Here is a 21258-nt window from a genome sequence, read left to right as displayed (position 1 = left end):
GCCCGGTATCGGGGGGGCCGGGTTTAAGAGGTTAATGTGACAATGATTGGCTGACTGTGTATCGGAGCAACAAATTGATATTGAATGTACAAGATGAAACTGGTCTGGAATAGCAATGCAACAGACATGATTATTGTTTGGATGTTGATGCAGATGTTCATTTTGTTTCTGTGTTAGTATAGTAAATACGTTCAGAGAACGTAAACATACACTTGAGTGAAGTCACGGTGTGTGTGTGTGTGGCGAACTGTGATAATAATATATATATTTTGGCTCTTTGCAGAACAAAATAAAAGACTTTCAAATTAAATGTCTAGTGGAGGGCTACTTCACTCTGTACCACGCTACATACTGCAGACATCAGCTCGAGTATTTGACCCCATCGGTTTCCTGACTCCCTTCACTATAAGAGTCAAGTGCCTGTTTCAAGAACTGTGGGAGAGGGGAATCGGATGGGATGAGCAGCTGCCTTCAGACCTGGCTGAAAAATGGGATCAGTGGTGTGCAGAGCTGCCAAAGCTCCACCTGGTGGCCATTCCGAGGTGGTACCAAATTGAGATCCAACCAAACTCACAGACAATCAAACTGCATGTCTTCTGCGATGCCAGCGAAAAGGCATACAGTGCTGTTGCCTATCTGCAAGGACAAAATAAAGATGGAGAGTGGCCTCCAAGTCAAAGGTAGCTTAATTGAAGAAAATGACTTTACCCCGCTTGGAGCTTATGGGTGCACTGATCGGGGCAAGGTTAGGGCACCCATCCTCAAGCCACTCAACATGGAAAAGATTCAGCTTTACATGTGGACAGATTCGATGATCGTTTTCCATTGGATTCGCAGCTCAGCACAAAGGTGGAAGCCCTTTGTGTCAAACAGAGTGACTGAAATACAAGGACTCACAAATCCAGAGTCGTGGGCTCACTGCAGCGGCAAAATCAATCCTGCTGATTTACCCACCAGAGGCCAGAGTGTCGAGAACCTCATCCAAAGCAAGCTGTGGTGGAGTGGACCCACTTCACTGTCATCCACAGATGGAGCAGAAGTCATTGATGAGAGCTGTGATGCAGATGAGGTTGTAACAGGACAGGGGAAAAAGTAAACACACTCCTACAGATTCCCTGAGAAGAAGGGGAGTGGCTAATCAAGCCACCCCTGAGAGAAGCTGGAGGAAACCAATCAAGGAAATGATGGGCACCGGTGTGCTGTTAAAAGGTGGACAGCATGTCATTCAACAGAAAGAGAGAAAGAACCAAGAGGAAGTCGGATCCAGCAAGAGTGGATTCTTATGGACTTCATCAGAGAAATCAGGCTATTTCTGGGAGTTTTGCCACTGAACCCAGGAGCTGTTGGGGAAACATTTAACTTTCCCCTTCCCAGTTAAAACCTGCAACCCAGTGATCTACTCTGGCCTGTCACCCTCAGAAAAGTTATTCTCACTACACCAATACCATTTCCCCTCCTCTTGCACTCTACAAAAAAAAATCAGGCATATCTTGCCTCAAAACGATGCAGAGAAACTAGTCCATGTATTTGTTACTTCTAGGCTGGATTATTGTAACTCCTTATTATCAGGATGTACCAAGAAGTCAGTCAAGTCGCTTCAGCTGATTCAAAATGCTGCAGCTCGTGTACTAACCAGAGTTAGGAAAAGGGACCACATTACTCATGTTCTGGCTGCCTTACACTGGCTCCCTATAGAACACAGGATAGAATTTAAAATTCTTCTTCTCGCCTACAAAGCCCTTAATGGGCAGGCGCCATCTTACCTTAAATAACTCATTATACCCTACTGTCCTACTAGGGCATTGCGTTCCAAGAATGCAGGGTTGTTGGTTGTTCCTAGAGTCTCTAAAAGTACAATGGGAGCCAGAGCCTTTTCTTATCAAGCTCCACATTTGTGGAATCAGCTTCCAGTTTGTGTTCGGGCGGCAGACACCCTATCCGTTTTTAAGAGTGCGCTTAAGACCTTCCTTTTTGATAAAGCTTATAGTTAGGGCTGATTAGATTCAGCCCCTAGTTTTGCTGATATAGGCTTAGTTTGTCAGGGGACATCTTACTTCTACCTTCTCTCTGTCTATACCTGTGTACTCTCATGTTCCGATTAACCCAGCTTCCCCAAATGTCTTTCTTTTTGGTGTCTATATACGCTGGGATCCGGAGACATGGATGATCCTGCGGTCCTGTGTCCTGGATCGCGAGCCCTGGATCTTGAGTCATGAATGTGGTCCTGGATCATAGGTCCTGGATGTATATCCTCGTGGATTCATCTTCCTATTATACACACATGCATTTCCAAATATTTGTACTACCTATGTTGCAAATGTATTATCTTTTCAATTTACACACGGCATCTATTGCACGTCTGTCCGTCCTGGGAGAGGGATCCCTCCTCTGTTGCTCTCCCTGAGGTTTATCCCATTTTTCCCTTTAAACTGTGGGTTTTCTCTGGAAGTTTTTCCTTGTACGATGTGAGGGTCTAAGGACAGAGGGTGTCGTATTGTCATACTGATATTCTGTACAAACTGTGAAGTCCACTGAGACAAATGTAACATTTGTGATATTGGGCTATATAAATAAACATTGATTGATTGATTGATTGATTGATTGATACACCCCACACTCTTTCACACATCCCTATCCCCTGAACTACACTCTTACCCTGAGTGACCCCCACACTCACTCACAGTCAATCCCCATGATGTAAACAATCGTAGGCTCTCGGAGTCACATAAGTGATTGATGTTTTGTGAGTTCATTTGACTTATTTGTTTGTGTTTTTGTATCTATTGGATTTAAGTTTTTCTGATAAATGGTCTGTGACATGAGTTGTTTGTTTAATGTACTGATTATTATTTGGGGCTAAAAATACAGACATTTTATGTTGAAAGTGACTTGGTTGATTATTATTTTTCCCTTGTAAACTTCAGTAGCTAGGTCACCGGGCTATCCCTCTGTTTCTGCGTGTTTAAGCATATCATTCTTTTGATGGCTGGCTATAGTAAATATGCCTCTGTCTGGCGCCCAAATTAAATGTATTGGTTCAGGGATAAGACCTATGCTACAAGGTGAACGCTGAGCTTAGGTCTAAGTTTCAGGCTGTAGTACAGTTTACTAGCACTGAAGAAGCTGAGCCACTACTAGACTTACGGCCCGTCTACACAGCGGCGTGCGTTGAAGCTTCAACGCTTCTGCCCGTCCACTTTGAATGGGGTGACGTCACGCTTCGCCGAACTGCATTGTGGGAGCGTCTCGCTGCAAAAGTTGAGCAATGTTCAACTTTTGAAGCTTCGACGGAAGCGTCAGCCAATCGAATCATATGCCAGTATAAGCTCTAGCCAATCAAACTGCGTGCTTGTGTGTCAGGAGCGGGAGATTCATGTGATTGGTTGTTGGTCGAGTTTCAGACATGCCCGCCGGCAAGCTTCAATGCACGCCGCTGTGTGGGCGGGCCGTTAGAGAAGTAAGGTTAAAAGCCGTATAATGATTAGAACGGGCTAATGCTAATGCCCGTTCTAATCAAAAAGATTCAGGGAGAGCTAACTTCAGAAGAGCTCACAGCAGCAGAAGTGTACTGGGCAAAGGTAACCCAAGAGCAACATTTCAGCCAGGAAATGTGTCAGCTGAAATCTGGACAAGACATAAAGAGAGATTCGAAAATCAAAGACTTGAAACCATTCTTAGATGAAAATGGCCTTATGAGTGTAGGAGGTAGGCTACAGCACTCTGATTTCAGTTTTAGGGAGAAACACAGATACACTGAGCTACTAGTTAGGCGCTGGCATGAGAGAGTGATGCATTCAGGGGTCAGAGATCTAGTTGAGGTGAGAGAGAGATACTGGATTTTAAGGGGGAGACAGCAAGTCAAGCGGGTGGTATCTGTAGTGTCCCGTCAATTATGTTAAGTTTTGTCATGTTTGTGTTCATCTTGTTCATATTAGTTTAGTTTATGTTCCACTTCCTGTTTTATTTTGTACTCACCTTGTCTCATTCCAGGTCCCTTTACTTCCTGCTCTGGTTTCTTTTCCCGCCATCGTCAGTGTCTGCCCCGCCCCTGATTGTTTCCACCTGTGCCCACTTACCTCATGTATATATTGTCCTGTCTCCCCTTGTTAGTTGTCGGTTCGTCTTGTTCATTGTCCCAAGAAGCCAGATCCAAGCCATTGCTTAAAGAGATTCAGTGTTTTGCCCTTTTCCGTCCATGAGAGCGCTTTACTTTTGTCAGTTTGTTATTTCCTCTAAAAGAGTGATTTTGTTTTTTGCAAGTAAAGATTATTTTTCTTCAAACCTTTTTTTGTCTCTGGGTTGTGCATTTGAGTCCTCCAAGCTATTGAGTCAAGGTTCCTAACAGAACGAACCGACCAGTATGGACTCAGCCAACCCCAAGATGCTCCAGACCGCCCTGTCTGCACAGGGAAACATCATCCATCAGCACCAGGAGCAGCTAAAGACCATTACCCATGGAGTGAAAGACCTTTCAGATCGCCAGGAGGATTTCCAAACCTCTGTCACGTCACAGGTGAACCATCTTGCAGAACAGCTTCACAGAGTCCTCATTCATCTAGAGACAACTTCTACAGCTCTGATTCCTGCTACGCCACCTGATGCCAATCCTGCTGCTAATCAGGCCGAGGTCAGTTTCTCTCCTGTCCCACTGCGGTTGGCATCGCCAGAGAAATATTCAGGTGAATCTGGCAACTGCAGAACCTTCCTAGTCCAGTGTGACCTGCATTACAAACTTAACCCAGCTGCGTTTGTGTCAGATTAGGCTAAAATAGCATTTATGGTCTCCCATTTAACTGGCAGAGCTGCCGCATGGGCCATGGTCAAGAGACTCCAGTATATGTGGATCTTTCACAGCATTCAAAGACACTATGAGCAGGATTTTTGATCTTACCTCACCTGCCGGTGATGCCACCCGTGTACTCATGCAGCTCAAACAGCACCCACGGCCAGTATTAGATTATGCCATAGAGTTCCGTACCATAGCCATAGACAGTGGCTGGAACACCCCAGCATTAATAGCATTAATAGACGCCTTCCGGAATGGACTCTCTGAAACCATCAAAGACCACCTGGCTCCATTAGAACTACCACAAGACCTTGAATCTCTGATTTCCATGTCTATCCGAGTTGATAACCGCCTCAGAGAAAGAGAGAGAGAACGGCGCCAAACTGCAACAAGACATCCCAGCCACCAGGGGCGCTCTCTGGATAAGCAGCCTTCATGGGATCCCTTGTTTCACTCTTCATCAGGCCCGGCAGGAACAGCGCCATCACAGGCACCGGAGGAGCCAATGCAGCTCGGGAGAACAAGGATTTCTCCAGAGGAAAGACGGCGCCGCCTGCAGGAGGGATGCTGCTTTTACTGTGGCCAATCGGGTCACCAGCAGGCGACATGCCCGGGAAAAAGGCATGCTCACCAACCACGAGGAGGGCGCTGGTGAGCAAGATTTCCTCTGACTATCCTCCTCGCACACTCACCCAGGTTAAAGTCACAGCTAACAGTCAAACACATACTCTTGGGGCGCTAATTGACTCTGGGGCTGATGAAAGCCTCATAGACTGGGGTTTAGCTAAACGCCTTAATATTAAGACTGTCCCTCTCAAGCATCCCGTCAATGCCAGCGCCCTAGATGGCAGACTAATGTGTAAAGTAACTGATATTACGGAACCCATTCAAGTGACAATTGATAATAATGATGTGGAAATAATGCAGTTTCATCTATTCAATTCAGCACAACATCCGCTGATTTTGGGGTTTCCTCGGTTAAAAACACATAACCCACATATTGATTGGTGTTCAGGACAAATTAAGGGATGGGGAGGGAATTGTGAACAGACCTGTAAGTCCGGCTATTTTATCCACCATGCTGTCACCAAAGCCCCAGTAACCCAACTCAGCTCAGAGACTATGTCCTGTAGAGTCCCACAAACTGTTGCAGTTTCTGATAGAAGCTCAGATTGTCCTGACCTTTCCAAGGTCCCCTCATGCTACCATGACCTTAAAGAGGTTTTTAATAAAACCAAAGCTCTGTCACTGCCCCCTCATCGTCCTTTTGACTGTGCCATCGACCTGCTGCCTGGTGTATCTGGACGATATTTCGATTTTCTCCCCAGATAGTCAGTCTCATGTCATGCATGTCTGCCAAGTTCTCCAGAAGCTTCTTGAGAATCAGTTGTATGTGAAAGCTGAAAAGTGTGACTTCCATGCAACTACTGTCTCCTTCCTGGGCTACATTGTCACCGCCAATCAGGTGCAGATGGATCCATCCAAGGTCAGTGCGGTGGCCAACTGGCCCACTCCTGATAGCAGCAAAAGAGTTCAGCAATTCCTGGGGTTTGCCAACTTTTACCGGAAGTTTATACGCAACTTCAGTTCTGTAGCCGCACCTTTGCATGCTCTCACCTCCTCTAAAGTTTCCTTTCAGTGGACCTCCCAGGCCGAGTCCGCCTTCCAATGCCTCAAGAAAAGATTCACCACGGCACCTGTACTCACTGTTCCCGGATCCCCAGAGACAGTTTGTGGTTGAGGTTGACGCATCCAACGAGGGCATAGGGGCTGTGTTGTCCCAGAGATCCTCTGAGGATAACAGGATGCACCCCTGTGCCTATCTATCGCGTAAGTTGACCTCAGCTGAAAGAAATTATGATGTGGGGAACAAGGAGTTACTAGCTGTCAAAGCAGCATTGGAGGAGTGGAGACACTGGTTAGAAGGGGAGGAGCAACCATTTCTTGTTTGGACTGACCACAAGAATTTAGAATATGATAGGAAAGCCAAGCGACTAAATTCACGTCAGGCCCGGTGGACTCTGTTCTTCAGCAGATTTAACTTCACATTATCTTTTTGGCCCGGTACACAGGTAAGCCAGATGCACTGTCTCGTCTCTTTGAGCCTGAACATAATGCCAAGGAACCAATATCAATCCTTCCACTGAACTGTGTGGTTGGGTCGGTAACATGGCAGATAGAAACAGATGTGAAGCAGGCGAATGTTGTGAGCCCGGCACCCAGCGAGTGTCCAGGCAACCGCTTGTTTGTCCCTGTGTCTTTACGCTTTCAGGTAATCCACTGGGCTCACACGTCCAAGTTCACATGCCATCCGGGCGTCCGACGAACAATGTTTGCCATAAAGCAGCGGTTCTGGTGGCTGGCCATGAAAAAAGAGGTCTCCGAGTACGTGGCGGCCTGTCCAGTGTGTGCCCGGAATAAGACCTCGTCCCAGGCCCAGATGGGTCTGCTCCAGCCCCTCCCAGTGCCCCAGCGACCATGGTCGCACATCTCCATGGACTTTGTGACTGGACTACCGCCCTCCAAAGGTAACACTACCGTCCTGACGGTGGTAGACCGTTTCTCAAAGATGGCACATTTCATTCCTCTGCTCACACTTCCCTCTGCCAAGAAGACGGCAGAGGTCATGTTAACTCACGTGTTCAGAATCCATGGTTTCCCCAGTGACATAGTCTCTGACAGAGGACCACAGTTCATTTCCAACTTCTGGAAGGAGTTTTGCCAGCTCCTCGGCGCCACAGTCAGCTTATCTTCCGGTTATCACCCGCAGTCCAACGGTCAGACAGAGCGCCTGAACCAAGACCTCGAAACTTGCCTCAGGTGCCTTGTGTCCCAGAAGCAGACCACTTGGAGCGATCAGCTTACCTGGGTAGAGTATGCCCACAACACTCTCCCCTCGGCTGCCACGGGTCTTTCCCTTTTCCAGTGTGCTAACGGGTACCAGCCTCCTCTCTTCCCTGCTAATGAGGAAGAAGTCAAAGTTCCATCCGCGCACGCCATGGTCCGGCACTGTCGGCGGGTTTGGGCCGGTGCTCGGCAGGCGCTACTCCGGACCTCGACCCGGATGAAGTCAGTGGCAGATCGTCACCGGCGTGCGGCCCCCCTCTACAGGGCGGGCCAGAAAGCCTGGCTCTCCACCAAGGATCTACCCCTACACGTTCACTCCAAGAAGTTGGCACCGAGGTTTGTGGGTCCTTTCCCAATTTCAAGAGTCATTAACCCTGTCTCTGTGCGCCTCAAACTCCCCAGATCTTTGAGGGTCCATCCCACGTTTCACGTGAGCAAACTCAAGCCAGTTCGAGAGAGCACTCTGGTTCCCGCCTCCAAGCCCCCTCCACCACCCCGGATCATTGAAGGTGGCCCGGTGTACACAGTCAAGAAACTTCTGGCGGTCCGCAAACGGGGCCGAGGACGAAAATTCTTGGTCGATGGGAGGGTTACGGCACTGAGGAGCGTTGTTGGGTCTCCTCAACTTTCATTGTGGACAAGACACTCATCAGTGACTTCTATGATCGTCACCCTGAGCAGCCTGGGCCGTCGGGAGTCGGCCCTAGAAGGGGGGGTACTGTAGTGTCCCGTCAATTATGTTAAGTTTTGTCATGTTTGTGTTCGTCTTGCTCATGTTTGTTTAGTTTATGTTCCACTTCCTGTTTTATTTTGTACTCACCTTGTCTCATTCCAGGTCCCTTTACTTCCTGCACTGGTTCCTTTTCCCGCCATCGTCAGTGTCTGCCCCTGATTGTTTCCACCTGTGCCCACTTACCTCATGTATATATTGTCCTGTCTCCCCTTGTTAGTTGTCAGTTCGTCTTGTTCATTGTCCCAAGAAGCCAGATCCAAACCATTGCTTAAAGAGATTCAGTGTTTTGCCTTTTTCCCTCCATGAGAGCGCTTTACTTTTGTCATTTTGTTATTTCCTCTAAAAGAGTGATTTAGTTTTTTGCAAGTAAAGATTATTTTTCTTCAAACCTTTTTTTGTCTCTGGGTTGTGCATTTGAGTCCTCCAAGCTATTGAGTCAAGGTTCCTAACAGTATCACATTGTTACATTTGTCGGAGACTGAAAGTTAAACCAGCACAGCAGGTTACAACTCCACTACCCAGAGACAGTGACTGAGTCTCCACCTTTTGAAGTAACTGGGGTAGATTTTGCAGGGCCATTGTATGTCAAGTCTAGCGGTCAGGCTAAGAAGGCATATATTGCACTTGTGCTGTCACCAGGGCAGTGCATTTAGAGTTAGTGTCAGATCAGACCACAGACAATTTCCTCTTAGCCTTAAAGAGATTTATAGCAAGACGAGGACTGTGTAAAGTTATTTACTCAGACAATGCTAAAACATTTAAACGAGCAGACCAAGATCTAAAGGAACTATGGAAGTCATTCAAGGGCTCAGAGCTCAGAGTTTTTCACTGACAAGGGGATCACCTGGAAGTTTATTGCCGAGTGAGCTGCTTGGTGGGGCGGCTTCTGGGAGAGACTAGTGAGATCTGTTAAAACATGTTTAAAGAGGGTCATGGGGAAGGCTTCACTGAACTTTGAAGAGCTAACAACAATGCTTTCAGAGGTTGAGGCTGTGTTGAACTCCAGGCCTCTATCCTATGTACACAATGATGCATCAGAGCCTCAGCCACTTACCCCCTCTCACTTCCTGGTGGGGAAAAGACTAACCTCTCTGCCACCAAAAACTTTGCTTCCACCATCTCAGGCAAACAATAGGAGCAGAGAGGACATGAGCCGGAGATGGCGGTACCGGCAGAGACTCTTAACCAGCTTTTGGAACAGCTGGAAAAATGACTACTTGATGGAGTTGAAATCAGCTCACAGGTGTGAAACACCTACACCCACTTTGCTGAAGGTGGGAGATGTCATCCTGATCGGAGAGGACAACACTTCCAGGCAGAATTGGAAAATGGGCAGGATAACAGACCTGTTTCCAGGGAGAGATGGACTCATTCGTTCCTGCGCTGTCCGGACTTCTACGGGCAGTTTGTTGAGGAGACCTGTTCAGTTAATATATCCATTAGAGATAATGAATGGACTGAAAAGTGATGAAAGACTGTTCATCGGGCAGGAGAATGTTGTAACTTTTATTTAAGGCAGTAGAAACATTTGTTTATTTTCTTCTTGATAGAAGTTAAGGGTAAAATGTTTCACAGGAAATGCTTTTATTTTGATGTGCAAGCATGTCGAGTGCATTTTCTCCGTCTTCCACCGTTCTTGTTGGAAACTGTTAAATTCAGTTTGAACAAGATTTTGATTGGTTATTCATTCGAAGCTTCTATTACACAACAAAGGGCGGAGCAGCGAGCCCAGCACCGTCCCGCCAACACGGCACCCAGACCCCACGCAGCATTCTCATCTGTTTGTCATTACTGGTGTCATTTTCTGGTTGCTAACAAACGCCATTGTAACACATAATCACTGATGTTCCGCTGTAACGGTGGTGGACTCATCAGAACAGAGTGGGCGAGCTGACCAATCAGAGCACAGTGGGCTCATAAGGGGGGGGGCAGGAGCTCCAACAAGCCGTTTAGGACAGAGAGTGAATACACAGACTATACAGAGATACTGTATGAGAAACCAATGTGATTTTGGAACATTGAACAATGTAAATCTATTCTAGTAGACCTCAACAATGGAATTATGATCAGTAGAAATGGCCATGACATGGGACCTTTAACTTATTTGAATAGATGTATTAAAATGGCACCAGGAACACATACCGTTATGTTTTATTAACACTTTATCTAAAAGTAATTTTGAAGGTGTATAACCGCGTGTTAGATAAAGCATTAGTTCAGATCATTAAAAACACTATCAAATGTAAATCATAATTTAATTATAATCATGAGCAGTGATTTATTTTACTCAACAGTCATGTGAGTGAAATGTAATATCTGTGAGGTTTCTGCAGTTAGTGTAAATGCATGGATGTTATAATTACAATACTTTCAGAGGTTAACAATGATATGAACCATTGTTGACATATACACTAAGTGTACTTGGTGTAGACACAGGTATTTGTGTTCCTGCAGCTCACCTGTCAGTCTGTTCTCCATCAGGTCCTGCTTCGTCTCCACGATGATCTGAGGCAGGCGAGACAGAGGGACACACACATCTGTAGCGTAAGCCTGTAGGACGGACGGACACACACACACACACACACACGCACACATTTTATGACAGCTTCTGGTGCAGACGTATGTTCAAAGGGGATACGACCCCATAACAGATGAAACGCACCATGACCTTGATTAGAATTACAGATTTCTTATTGTTTGTAATTGTTGAAAACATTTGGGATAGTGGAGGTACATAACTCAAAAAAGTAAATAGCATTTGCCTGTTCTTTGGACATTGACATGAGGAAATGTTACATATGAAACCTTTAAGTGGCAGAGGCCTCCTCACCTTGCAGCCGGGCCTCAGGGCCAGAGCAGCGTACCAGGCATCATGGCGAGCCTTCCACAGCCGCTCCCGTGATCCTGCATCTCGAGCCCACTGGAAATCTGATCCACCGTTACTCTGAGTGATGTCCTCTGTAGAAACACACACACAAATACACACGCAATATTTAATTTTTTTAAACTGCAAAAAAGTCTCATATGTTATTTGGCTGACACTTCTATCCAAAATCAACTAACACACACTAGAATACCGTAGACCTACGGGAGACATTCGGGGGGGTTGAGTATCTTGCCTCAGGACACTTGGACACAGGGTGACCAGGTGTCCAGCTTTGTGCGGGACTGCACAGCATTTTTCCCGTGTCTCACAAATTGAGACAATGTCCCGTATTTGATTGACAGTCGCTCAGAAAGTTGAAACTTTGCTTTTGTCCAATGGCTGTTGAGAAAGTGTTCAAATGTAGTTTTTTGGCAGGAGACTTTGTTCAGATTTAGTTTGAAATTATGTTGACCCTAAACAAGAAACGTATCCTAGCAGTAATAAAGGATGTTTTTTTATTACAGTAAATGATAGAGAACTGTTCAATTTCCATAGTAGGCTACTGCTGATAACTATATAATATTGGGACTGGGGAACACAAATATCTACCACCACATTTTCATGAAATAATTAAAAAAGCAATAAATGAATATTGTGGTAACAGATCAGCGGCTAAAATCAATATTTATTTTCTCCATGCTGCATGACTCGAGCATCCTGTCTGTGTGATGCATTACAAGATCACACCTAGATATTTCATAATTCTGTTAACGTTACTTATTTACAAGTAAAAATTCCTAATTTCATTAATATTCATAATGAATGTAGAGGTCAATTGTATTAAAATGTAGGTTTCTGTCCAAGAGCAGTCCTGTATGACTTCTTACCTGTGTGTAGGGTGTGTGTGTGTGTGTGTGTGTGTGTGTGTGTGTGTGTGTGTGTGTGTGTGTGTGTGTGTGTGTGTGTGTGTGTGTGTGTGTGTGTGTGTGTGTGTGTGTGTGTGTGTGTGTGTACCCTCACACACCAGCGGTGAGCACCTGTTCCTCCAGGCTTCGCTCCGAGCCGTGGAACTCCAGGAAGAGGGTGGGGCTCACAGCGTAGGATAAAGAGCTGAACCTGTTACAGGCATCCATCATCACATCGTCCAGGAACTCTGCGCACGTGCGCACGCGCGCGCACACCCACACCCACACACACACACACACACACACACACACACACACACACACACACACACACACACACACACACACACACACACACACACACACACACACACACACACACACACACACACACACAGATGTCAGTGTGATGCATCTAACCAGGTCATTCTTCTGACATCTGTAAACTTTACTAATGGGTAAAGACACATTTTTCAAATTCCAATAATTGATATTGATTTAATTTCTCACACGTGTATTCTATTATCGTCATGCAGGAAGCTTCTCAGAGCGGGCTCAATAAAGTTGACTCTTTGCCTTCTTTAAAAGCAGTTCTCCCACACATGTTCACTGTCTCTTCATCTCTTAATGGCTGCTGTATAACAGCTTATTGCAGGAGGGACACATTAACATGGCTGACACTTCACACATATTTTAGCCTTCAGTGTTTTATATGCGTTCCCCTACAGTTTATTTGTATAAAACAGATCTTCAGTCCTGCCACTGGCTGTGAGGAAAGAGGAGATTATTGAAGAAATTAACTGAAAACTTGCCCAAACTATTTAGTCATAGCTCCTCGACAATCTTTATCACACTCAAAATATCAACCATCCCAATGAAAGTTTATTACATTGCATTTTACTGTGTCTGTACTCACAAGTACAAGTACTCAGATCTTGTACTTGAGTAAAAGTAGAAGTACTCAGATCTTGTACTTGAGTAAAAGTAGAAGTACCAGAGTGAAGGAATACTCTGTCACAGTAAAAGTCCTGCATTCAAAATGTTCCTCAAGTAAAAGTAGAAAAGTATGATCATCAAAATATAGTGAAAGTAGCGACAGTAAAAGTAGTCGTTGTGCAGATTGGTCCATTTCAGAATAATATATATGATATGTTTTATAATGATTGATCATGAAAGTGTTCTCAAAGCTGGTGAAGGTGCAGCTAGTTTGAATGACTTTGTATACTGCAGGGTAGCTGGTGGATTTACTCCAGGTGGAACTAAAGTCTGATTTAACACTTGATTAGATTTCACATCATTCATCCACATCTGTGAAGTAACTAAAGGTATTAATACATGTAGAGGAGTAAAAGTACACCATTTAGTTTCTGAGAAAATACATTTTTAAAAAAACATTTCTGAAATGTTTCTGATTTACCTAAGAGAGGTATCAAATCTGATAACATCACAGATCAAATCTCTCATTTACAGCGTGTCACTCTTAAATGAGACTGCTAATTATCATTACGCTTAACATTAGCCGCCTTTAGCTTAGCGGTGGTGATGTGAGGTCATGTGACCGTGATGTGGTTCCTTTATAGCCTAATGTTGATTTGTACATCTGCCACTGAAAAGTCATAAAGTGGTGTTAATGTGTGGAGATTATACTGCTGATTATTCTGCTGAACAAAACGTGTAAGTATTATAAACGTGTGTTTGCCACAGAGCTTAGTTTCTGCAATATTTTGAAATCCAATGGAAAGATCCCATTGCTTTTTGTGGAGGGAGCCCTGGGGATGCTAACTTCAAGGTCGGCCCACATCATCACTGCCTCACTCTATACTGCTTATAGCAACTAAACCTGAAGTCATGTGACCATGAGGTAGTTATATAATAGTATAATGATTTTAATTCCGGAGATTGCTTAAATGCCTAAACGATCATAACAGTGGTGTTAATATGTGGAGATTTTCACATTTGTAGGTATTATAAAAGTGTGTTTTCCACAGATCTTATTTTCTGCAAACATCACATTGCTTATGTGGACGGGTCTCTTGAGTGTGGATGAGGGGCTCCCTCCTCACCGATGCGGGCGATGGGCACCCCCGCCTGGAGGATCTGCACCGTGCTGTCCACAGCGGCCTGCACCGAGGGGAAGGAGCACACGGCCGACACCATGGCCTCTGGGATGCCGTACAGGCGCAGGGTTGCCTTGGTGATGATCCCCAGGGTGCCCTCCGACCCAACCAACAGGTTGGTCAGGTTGTACCCGGCGGCTGTCTTCCTGAACAATGACACAGACAGAAAAGAAGGGTAAGACTGTTTAAGATGCACTGGGCTATGTCGCATATTTGTGGGTGAAAATCTCTGAGGTGCACCTGGGGCGCCGCCCCCTCCCAGCCGTGTGTAGGACCGTCCCATCAGCCAGCACCACCTCCAGGTTCAGAACGTTCTCCCTCATGGTCCCATAACGCACTGCGTTGGTACCGGACGCACTGGTGGCCGCCATGCCACACAGAGAGGCATCGGCCCCGGGGTCTGAGGACATAAAGGAACATTAGTGGTGTTTTTTAACAGAACATTGAAACCAGCTATAATCCTGTCACACATCTCTAGACGCTTGACCTACATTTTGAAAAGTGAACTGTTTTTGAAGTGTAGTCTTTTTCCCACCTATCCTGACTATGTTTTTTATAAAGTTGGAACACACTTTGGGCTCGAGATTTCTTTCTCAATATCACCCCCTGCTGGACGTGTACATTAAAACTACTTTAATGTCAGCAGGAAACTAATTGGAAAAATGGTTTTATCTTTTCCACACAGAACTTTTGGCTACTTCTGAATCCAGGGACATGTGGGAACTTGATTCAAATCTAAAGTCCTGTCACTACAGCGGAGGGATTTGTGTTTCGGGGCTTTACAGAACATCAGTGCAGATTTAGCTCTCCATGCTACTATACCGTTTGATTTTATATAACTAGCCATGACATTTTAAATGCTGGTGTGACCAGGCCTGTGTTCCACTCACTGAACCAAAAGATCTGAGTGTGACTGACCAACAGGAAACCACAGGCCGGTGTCTCTCAGGTAGGAGTTGAGGGCCTTGCGGGTCACACCGGGCTCCACCGCCACATCAAAGTCCTCCGGGTGGAGGTCCAGAACCTGGTCCATGTTCCTCAGACTGAAACACACGCCACCCTGAGGGCAGGAAGAAGACCCAATGTGACTGCCTTTACTATTCTACTCCAGTTAGAAAATAAGATCTTTTGCAAACAAACATTTATAATACTTACACGTTTTGTTCAGCAGAATTATATACACTTGTTAACACTACTTTATGATTTTTGAAGTGTAAATGCTATCGATAGAAGTAAAAAGCTAACATTATGCTATAAACAAACTACAAGACTGTCACATGGGTTCACGTAAACACCGCTAAGATAAAGGCTAATGTTCGGTGTGATGAGGTTTAGTGGTCTCATTTAGCCATTTGTTTAGTAACTGTAACCAGACAGAGACACACACACACACACACACACACACACACACACACACACACACACACACACACACACACACACACACACACTTCAGGGTCTTCCTCTCTCTCTCACCTTGACTGCACTAACCCCTCCCTCCAGACCGGTTCCAGTGCCAAAGGGGATGATGGGAAGGTTGTGCTGGTGGCAGACCTTGGCCAGGGCGCTGACCTCCTCCACACAACGAGGAAACACCACCACATCTGGAGGACAGCATCTGCACCGCATCACACAAACACATTCTCCATATCTCTCCACTTAACTATTTTATAAGGGGTCACAAGCCAAGAAGAGGAAACCACTGGTTAAATATTCAACGATTTGTTGTATTTGATATAACATTAGCTTACTCTGAAATGTAGGTACAATCTGCAGCAGTCAGATAAATGGAGTTAATCGTACAGTTTCTCTGAAATGTAATGGAGTATATATCTGTATCTATCAACCACTGGTATTCTTACCTTTTTTTATTCTAACACAACTATCTTTTTGCTATACATTTTGTGGTATTGAAACATGACTGCCTTTAGATATTATGTGAGTGTGACAGGGACTGACCTGTGTATCGACTCGTCCCTGCCGTGTTGTTCTCTCACAGCTGCACCAAATGAGACGCCACCCTCTCCACATATAGACCTGAGAGCAGAGAGCACGCTGCCCACAGCAGCACTCTATGCACACACACACACACACACACACACACACACACACACACACACACACACACACACACACACACCACACACACACACACACACACACACACACACACACACACACACACACACACACACACACACACACACACACACACACACACACACACACACACACACACACACACACACACACACACACACACACACACACACACACACACACACACACACACACACACACACACACACACACACACACACACACACACACACACACACACACACACTTTATTTGTATAATTTAATGGCATGTCTTAGAAGAACTACTTGGGAAAAACAGAATGTAGCAGTGGGATATTTTCACATTTACATTTTTGAGTTTAGGGTTTATTTAGACTAACCACATTAGGGAATTGTCCAAAAATTGACTTCTACCAGAAATAAAATGAAGTACTTTCAGAGTCCCCTCCATTGTAGGCTACATAATGCATGTTTTTCTGCTATCTTTGACGAGTGATACAAATACAATGTTACCATTAGTTCTTAATGAAATTGAGACTGTTTAAGATAAGATAAGATAGAGCTTTATTGTCTCCCTTAGGAGAAATTTGTCTTGGGCATCGAGATAATACACATAAAACATTCAGGTCAATCAGTCATAGATACAGAACAGAGATCACATATCACATGGCAAAGAAACAAACAAGAAATATACAGGTACAGCACAGTTTGACTTTGTATTAGTTACCCTACTACTACATTGAAGTACTTTTACTGTGTATTCTTTTAGTAATACTCTGTCAAAGTCCCCTGCTGAGAACAACATCAAGCCACTTCTGCTAAGTTTGATGAGGGAATTATTTTTTGTTGCCATTAGTTTTTCGTGAGATTGATCCTGTCGGACTCAGTACTACTGAAACTACCCCCCACAAGTACTATGAAGTACTTACTGTGTACTTTTCCTGTACTCCTCTGTCAATGTCCCCTCCTGAGAACAAGAATGCATGTTTCTCTGCTATTTTGAATCAGCGTTAAAAAACATTTCTTCATGAGACTGATATTGTTGGACAGAGTATTTTAAGAGGATGGTAGACTTGATATCAGCAATACTTCCAGTCAGTACTCCGGCAGCAGCATTTTTAACCCTTGGAAAGTCTTTAGAGTCTGGCCTGGATAGCTGGTCACAACTATCCTTCAGCACACTGACACACCCTTGTGACTCTGGTTGGCCTCTTATGATGCTGCTGTCTTTTAAATAGGATTATTTCTCTGCCCCTGGTTCATTCCTCTCAGAGTTTCTTCCATCAGTCCCAGTCATTGCATGTCAGTCAATAGAGCTTCGTTTTTTTGTGAGTGAAGGCCAGAGCTAAATTATAGAGTGTTTGATTGTGTAATTACAAGGTGAGAGAAAATAAATCCACATCCTCCTACTAAACTTATTTTATTTACTTTTCCATGTTGTACATATACTTACTTGTATTACATGTTGAACTACATGCTGATATATCTTCCCCAGCCTCAAGGAAATACAATAAAATAAATGGATTCATAATTTCAAAAATTAATAAAAATTAATAAATTAATAATGTTGTGTGCAAACAATTCAAATTTAAATATTATTTTTTTTACTTTTGAAATGATTTCTCGCAAAAACCTTTCTAAATTATAGTAAATTATTAAAAAAGGTTTAGTCAATATACGTTTTTCTGCCTAAAATAGTTGAAATTGAACGTAAACTATATCAAACACCACATCCATGGCAATTAACCAATTTTTGACCGCTATTTAAATTGACTTTGGATGAAGTTAATAACAATATATAGATAGCATTTCACTGATGCAGTCTTTCTGAACACTTTTAAAATAAAATACTGCAAATGAAGAATATTTTAAATGTTCTGCACAGATAGGCCTTAACTTACAGCAGATGAAAAGATTTGTGGAAGGATACATTCTTCATGGGCTTCAATGGCTCTCTAGATAAAGGGCGTTTTATGGTTGCTTGTATTTTCCTCAGATAGTGGTTTGTTTAAAAAACTAGTGACATTTTAATAAATATTTCAAAAAAGGGCTCCAAAAAAGGCATATATATATATATATATATATATACTGTATATATATATATAACCTGGCCGGCTTAGCCAGTGTGTATTTCTTCAAGCACCACAAGATTCAGAGTTTATAAAGTACAGTTCTGGGCCATTGATTGTGTCATTTCTCCAAACACATACAGTAAAAATGCCTGTTTTGAAGCCTTCAAATGGGGCAGGAAAAGGACTTTACATTGGGTTATACTTAAAGACAGGACTATTCAGTTAAGAGAAAAGAAAAAAGGAAAGCAAATTGTTATAATGGGTGATGTAACATTAATGACAGACATAATAGTGGATTTTTCCACCTAGTATAAGACATAGAAAGAGGAGAATTTGTTAACATGAAATAAAATATAAATATACGTATTACTAGATATAACAACCACTAGGTTAACAGAAAATTGCTATTAACCAGTTTCAGCTGCAACTATCCTATCTTTGTTCGAAAGAGAACATACGTTGCATTTACAATTAATATTAAGAAAGTTCACAATTGATTAATAATTATAATAGAAAGAAAACATAGGCCTACTCTTGAGTCAATGTGCATTGTTGTGATCTGTTAGTATGCTCTCTGCTGGTTTTTACTGTTGTTCTAAGTAACAGTGAGATTTAAAATATTGGACAATATGTGGAGATTTTCTTCTTGTGTGAAATATATGGAGCTTGAAATATGTGAGTATTTCATTTATAGGAGAAAATGGTTTACTGAAGGAGTTGTTTTGAGTAAATATGTTACAAATGGTTGAAATAATGTTTTTACGGACTTCTGTAATATCATTAGGAGACATTCATTTTGGCATTTAACAACCAAGACAGATAGTATGATTAGAAAAAGACAGAGTGGAAAGGGTTGGATTTATTTAACCTCAGTGTGCTAGAATTTCTATAGGTAATGCGTCCCGAGACCTGGACTCTCTCTCTCGGCCTGTCAGACGGCTAAGACCCCGACCCGCCTGAGCAAACAAAGACCTATCCCAAGCAGAAGACTGCTCCTTCTCAATAGACCAGACAGAGAACCAGAGCTGAACCAACAACAACAACAACAACAACAAGACTGCATCCAGAACAATCTCCACCTGTGGCAGCCAGAACCAAAGCTCCATAAAGCAGCAAAGACACTGTAAAGGAGGAGATGAAATGCAAAGCAGTACAAGAACAGTGGCATGATGGGGGCTGCAGATGTAACTGGGCAGATGGCTGCCTCAAAGAGTTACAGCGAATGGATTCAAGAGCTGATGGACAAAGGGGGAGGAGTCAGAATCAGAGGAGTTGGTCGAGCAGAATGTGCGGAGGCCGGGGTCACGGCTCGAGATAAACCAGAGGAGACGGGAAGGGAATCAATCGGAATGAGTGAGTTTGCACATAAACACACTTATTCAAATTAAAAGAACCAAATTTAAAGAAATTGAATTGACTTGATAAATAAGTAAAGATAACAAGTTGTATTACCCATGAATTAATCAATTGGTAAATAAAAAATAGCAGTAAAGAGGAAACTATTAAAGTAAAATGAGGAAATAAACCTAAACACACTGAGGGTACTGTGGGATAAAGGGGAAGACATGATGGAAATATTCACTACACTTTAAGCAGTGGGTGTTTTGGAGTTAGGAGTACAGAGTAGAACATATTCTTCAATCTTTTCATCATGTGGACAAATTATTCTTTTAGAGTTTTTATTCATGTGTGAATTTGGTAGTGTTTTACTTTGTTACAGTATTGATCAGTTCAAAGGGAGAGTTTTAGTAACCACTCTATAAGATCAGACAAATATTTATTTATATAGGTCATGTTAAAGGGAAAGCTAGTTCTAAGCAAAATAATAGTATTTCAAGCTGAGGTATTGGTTTCTCCATTGTGGCATATATTACTACAGGAGAACTTTTTATGGGAAATAACTGTTGTTTGTCGTTCAAAATATAGAGTTTAAAATTAAAATAAAAACAGCACATTTAATTTAAAAAAAGCAATTTCATTGGAAATAATGTGGGGCCTTCAAGCACCCATTGTAATGGTGCATATTGTTGACGACCAATAGGGAAAAGGGGTCACTCGACCCACCCTGCAGTGGTTTTTAAAATCTTACTTGCAGCTTCACAGGGAGCGCACGGCACCAGATTATGAGTTTAAAAGACAAGCGTCACCACCTCCTAATGGACATCCATTTAATTAGTAATTAACTGACATTTAGAGATGTTAAAAAGTAAAAACATACCTACCATAAGTAATCATTCCTAAATTCAACTACAAACCATTGATTAAATGACTTCTGTTTTTAAATCCTTGATAAAGGAAGGAGTGATTGTTACATATTCCGACACCCAAGGTTCCACGCACTGTTAGGGAAGTTAACATTGTTCTTTAAGTGGACCAGATTTGAAGATAAATGAATATGAGTTATGAAATACATAGCAGAGCTTTACAGATCCTAGTAATGGTTTGACTCAAGATAATAATTATATGCACAAGTTTCTGAAATAGATCTATTAGACATTTTAATATAGATTAGGTGTTAATAAACTCAGTAGTAGTACTATGAGGAAGTGACATTTTTGGCTAACACTTTTCAGGGAATGTGGGAAGCAGCTGTCTCAATGAAAAGTTAGAGATATCTTGAACATTATAGTTGTAATTATGAATTAATAAATGATGGCGCTCCATATATGACAGATTTTTGTAGACAAAGGATACTGGCCTATGCTGAAATATCAAAGTCTCTGCAGAGCACGACACATGGCCAAAAAGACTGAGACCAAATGACCTTTGACCCTGACCGACAGTGTTACTTGAGAAGGCACTGTGAATGACTGACTCTGGGGTGAACCTGACCAAACTTGACTTTACAACC

At 43.2% G+C, this 21258-nt stretch overlaps 1 protein-coding gene across 1 annotated transcript in view; it reads right to left on the bottom strand.

Moving 5' to 3' along the window:
- ldhd (lactate dehydrogenase D) overlaps nucleotides 1-21258 on the bottom strand; it is a 47639-nt gene that overhangs the window by 11727 nt on the left and 14654 nt on the right. Inside the window, exons 2-9 of the mRNA XM_034195753.1 lie at nucleotides 16214-16326; nucleotides 15731-15872; nucleotides 15173-15314; nucleotides 14495-14654; nucleotides 14201-14400; nucleotides 12257-12385; nucleotides 11197-11324; nucleotides 10826-10916 (exon numbers count right to left, since the gene is read on the bottom strand). Of these exons, the coding sequence (XP_034051644.1) occupies nucleotides 10826-10916; nucleotides 11197-11324; nucleotides 12257-12385; nucleotides 14201-14400; nucleotides 14495-14654; nucleotides 15173-15314; nucleotides 15731-15872; nucleotides 16214-16326 (1105 nt within the window). The remainder of the gene's footprint in view (nucleotides 1-10825; nucleotides 10917-11196; nucleotides 11325-12256; nucleotides 12386-14200; nucleotides 14401-14494; nucleotides 14655-15172; nucleotides 15315-15730; nucleotides 15873-16213; nucleotides 16327-21258) is intronic.

This window comes from Gymnodraco acuticeps, unplaced genomic scaffold (genome assembly GCF_902827175.1).
Source record: "Gymnodraco acuticeps unplaced genomic scaffold, fGymAcu1.1, whole genome shotgun sequence".
In the NCBI taxonomy this organism is placed as follows: Eukaryota; Metazoa; Chordata; class Actinopteri; order Perciformes; family Bathydraconidae; genus Gymnodraco; species Gymnodraco acuticeps.
This window is presented reverse-complemented; position numbering and strand designations above follow the sequence as displayed.